General features: G+C 43.5%; 1 protein-coding gene across 1 annotated transcript; it reads left to right on the forward strand.

Annotated features, from left to right (window-relative positions):
- Window positions 1-1,112: 1,112 nt before the first annotated feature.
- Window positions 1,113-3,578, forward strand: LOC123256499 (protocadherin gamma-A12-like). Its single transcript, XM_044685100.1, has one exon. It carries the CDS (start codon window positions 1,113-1,115, stop codon window positions 3,576-3,578), a length of 2,466 nt encoding a protein of 821 aa, XP_044541035.1.
- The last annotated feature ends 395 nt before the right edge of the window (window positions 3,579-3,973 follow it).

Genomic DNA, 3,973 nt, shown 5'->3' on the forward strand with positions numbered 1-3,973 from the left:
TGATGCAGAACGAAAGGAGCAGAACCAGGAGAATATTGTACACAGAGACTGATACACTGTGGCACAATCTAATGTAATTGACTTCTTTACTAGCAGCAATGCATTGACACAGGACAAATTCTGAGGGACGTATGAGAAAGAACGCTATCCACATCCAGAGAAAGAACCGTAGGAGTAGAAACACAGAAGAAAACAACTGCCTGATCACATGGTTCGATGGGGATATGGTTGGGGATGTAGACTCTAAACAATCACTCTTTTGAAAATATTAATAATATGGAAATACGTCTTGATCAATGATACATGTAAAACCCAGTTGAATTGCTTGTTGGCTGCGGGAGAGGGGAGGAAGGAAGAATATGAATCATGTAACCATGGGAAATATTCTTAATTACTTAATTAAATAAAAAGAAATTATGGCAAGATGTGCTACTTTACAGTCATCTATCTCAGGAGGACAAGGATGTGAAGAAAACTTTAAGAGAACAAAGAAAGTCTCCCTTTAAAAGAAATGTTCTTCCAAAGAATCCATGATGAAAAATCCTGTCCACCTTCAGAGAGCGAACTGACGAACTCGGCAAATTGAATCATAGTTTTTTTCTTTATTTTTCATTTTTTTTTTTTTTGGTATATTCCTTCTCAAGGGGAGGATGAAATGCAGTGACAGAATTTGGAACTCAAAAAAATTTTTAAATAAATGCTGAAAAAACATACATGGAATTGGGAGATATTTAATGAAATACGTCGAAATGTATTTTTAAAGAAATTCAGCTTCTGACTTCTTGACGAAATTGGGACATGACAGATACTCAGCCTGGTAGGAGAAAAAAATCTATTCCTTTACTTAAAGTTTGTGCAATAATTGGTGAGGACTCTGAGCGCCGCTGTTCACCAATCAGGGAGAGAGACACTGGGAGAGATCCAGTCTGAACCTTCCCACGCCTACCTCATAAAGCAGAAGCAGATTAGAAGATCAAGCTCTGGTTGCAAGGAGAATTAGTCCACTCGTCCTCACAATTCTGATCTTGGCTGAGGATACTGTCTGCCTAAGAGCAGATCCGCACCGAATTTGGATAAGAGAACAAAGAAGGCAATAAATTAGGAAAAACGAAATGACCACATTACACAGGCAACAGGCCAGCAGAGGGCGAATCTTGTTTTGCTGTCTCCTGGTGCTGCTGTGGGACAACGGAACCGGACAGATCCACTACTCGGTGCCGGAGGAGATGGAAAAGGGCTCTTTCGTGGGCCACATCGCCAAGGACATGGGGCTGGAGCCGCGGGAGCTGTCGGAGAGAGGAGCCCGCATTGTATCCAGAGGTAAGAAGCAGCATTTCGCTTTAAATGGCAGAAGCGGCAGCTTAGTCACCACAGACAGAATAGACAGAGAAGAGCTTTGCCCGGGAGCACCCAAGTGCCTTTTAAATGTGGAGATTCTCTTGCAGGATAAAGTGAAAATTTATGGGATAGAAGTGGAGGTAATTGATATTAATGATAACGCTCCAAGATTCCAGGAAGACGAAGTAGACATAGAAGTAAGTGAACATGAAGCCCCAGGAAGGAAGTTTCCTCTTCCTAATGCATGGGATTTGGATGTGGGAACGAACGGTCTCCAGAGTTATCAACTGAGCCCAAACAGTCATTTCTCTCTGCATGTGCAAAGCAAAGCGGACGGGGCCAAGTACCCGGAACTGGTGCTGGAGCGGGCCCTGGACCGCGAGGAGGAGCCAGTTCACCATCTCATCGTCACAGCCTCCGACGGGGGAAATCCCGCCCACTCTGGTACCTCTCGAGTCCGCGTGACTGTCCTCGATGCGAATGACAACGCTCCTGTGTTTACTCAGTCCGTATACAGTGTGAGTATTCCTGAGAATGTCCCTGTGGGAACCTGGCTGCTCTCCGTGAACGCCACCGACCCTGATGAGGGAGTTAACGGGGAAGTAACCTATTCTTTCTGGAACATCCACAGCAAAGCCAAACAAGTTTTTGAGTTGGACAGTCATTTAGGCAGCATCTCAACAATAGGGCATCTGAATTATGAGGAATCAGGGTTCTACGAGATGGAAGTGCAAGCTAAAGATAATGCGGGTTTTTTTGCAAGAGCCAATGTGCTGGTGACCGTCGTGGATGTGAATGACAATGCTCCAGAAGTGACCATCGCGTCTCTGACCAACTCAATCCTTGAAAGTTCTCCGGCAGGGACAGTCATTGCTCTTTTAAATGCACACGATCAAGACTCTGGAGAGAATGGTCAGGTCATGTGTTCCATCCCAAATAACCTACCTTTTAAATTAGAAAAAAGTTATGGAAATTACTATAGTTTGGTGACAAGCATGGCCCTGGACCGGGAGCAGGTTTCAATGTACAATATCACCGTGACTGTCACAGATCTCGGGACTCCGCCTCTTTCTACAGACACTCACATCACCGTGCATGTGGCCGACGTCAATGACAACACGCCCACCTTCAGTCAAACTTCATATTCTGCTTACATCCCGGAAAATAATCCAAAAGGCTCTTCCCTTTATTTAGTAACTGCCAATGATCCAGACATCGAGGAGAACGCCCAAATCACTTACACGATAGCTGATGACATCTTCCAGGGGGCTCCTCTCTCTTCCTATGTCTCCATTAATTCAGAGACTGGTGTCCTCTATGCTCTGCTGTCTTTTGATTATGAAAAATTCCGGGACTTGCAGCTACGGGTGACAGCCACAGACTCAGGGGAACCGCCTCTCAACTGCAGTGTATCTCTGACTCTGTTCATCCTAGATCAGAATGACAACGCTCCTAAAGTCTTATATCCCATTTTCCCCACTGATGGCTCCAGTGGGGTAGAGTTGGCCCCCCGCTCTGCAGAGCCAGGCTACCTGGTGACCAAAATCGTAGCAGTGGATGGAGACTCAGGCCAAAATGCCTGGCTGTTCTACTCCCTGCTCAAAGCCACAGACCCTGGGCTCTTCTCAGTGGGCCTGCACAATGGTGAGATCAGAACCATTCGTTCATTCTTGGACAAAGATGCCCTCAAGCAGAATCTTGTGGTGGCAGTCACTGACAAAGGGGAGCCACCCCTTTCTGCCACTGTCAGTGTAACAGTGGTTGTGGCAGATAGCATCCCTGAGATTCTTTCAGATCTTAGCATCATGGAAACACCTGAGGCCAATGATAACTCAAATCTCACATTGTACCTTATTATATCAGTGGCTTCGGTTTCTTGTTTATTCTTTGCATTCATTATCACTTTACTGGGACTCAGACTACACAGATGGTGGAGGTCACATCTACTGGGGGTAGGCAGTGACAAATTTGTAGCAGTCCCTGCCTCACAATTTGTGGATTCATATGGAGTTCAGGCTTTTCTCCAGTCATATTCTCATGAGGTTTCCCTTACCACAGACTCTCAGAAGAGTCAACTGGTCTTCCCTCAGCCCAACTATGCAGACACACTCCTAAGTCTGCGGAGTTGTGAGAAAAATACACCGCTTTTGTTCTCCGGTGATTCAGAGTTTAGTAAAGGGAATCAAAATGTCATTCAGGTGAGTCCATTTCTTTGTCATTTTACTACCATGAGATGTTAGCAGAATTCCCTTTTATCTGGAGTAAAAGTCTAAAATCTGGAAATCATAGAGAAAATTATTTGACTTTTTGCATAGTTTACTAAATGCAACATGTATTCCCAGTTTCTGGTGTTATAGAGTACTTTGTGGACCATTTATTTTGTGGTAGCTAGTAGTTCTCTTTGAGTGTCTAGTAATTATTTTATTAACTTTTACTTACTTGACAGAAATCAATGCAATTTATAAGTGAGGAAGAACATATTGATCTTGGTGTGAAATAATAATAACAATGATATTAATATCTTCTCTTAAAGCATTTAAGATTTACAAAGTACTTGACATACATTACTATATCTGAAAAAAATCAAGCTTTCGCATTTAAAGTATAACAAATTTTTCAAAGTTTCCTTTGTTTT

This window comes from Gracilinanus agilis, unplaced genomic scaffold, assembly GCF_016433145.1.
Source record: "Gracilinanus agilis isolate LMUSP501 unplaced genomic scaffold, AgileGrace unplaced_scaffold59819, whole genome shotgun sequence".
In the NCBI taxonomy this organism is placed as follows: Eukaryota; Metazoa; Chordata; class Mammalia; order Didelphimorphia; family Didelphidae; genus Gracilinanus; species Gracilinanus agilis.

Coding starts and splice junctions, on each gene's coding strand:
- LOC123256499 (XM_044685100.1), top strand. CDS start 1,113: ATGACCACATTACACAGGCAACAGGCCAGCAGAGGGCGAATCTTGTTT.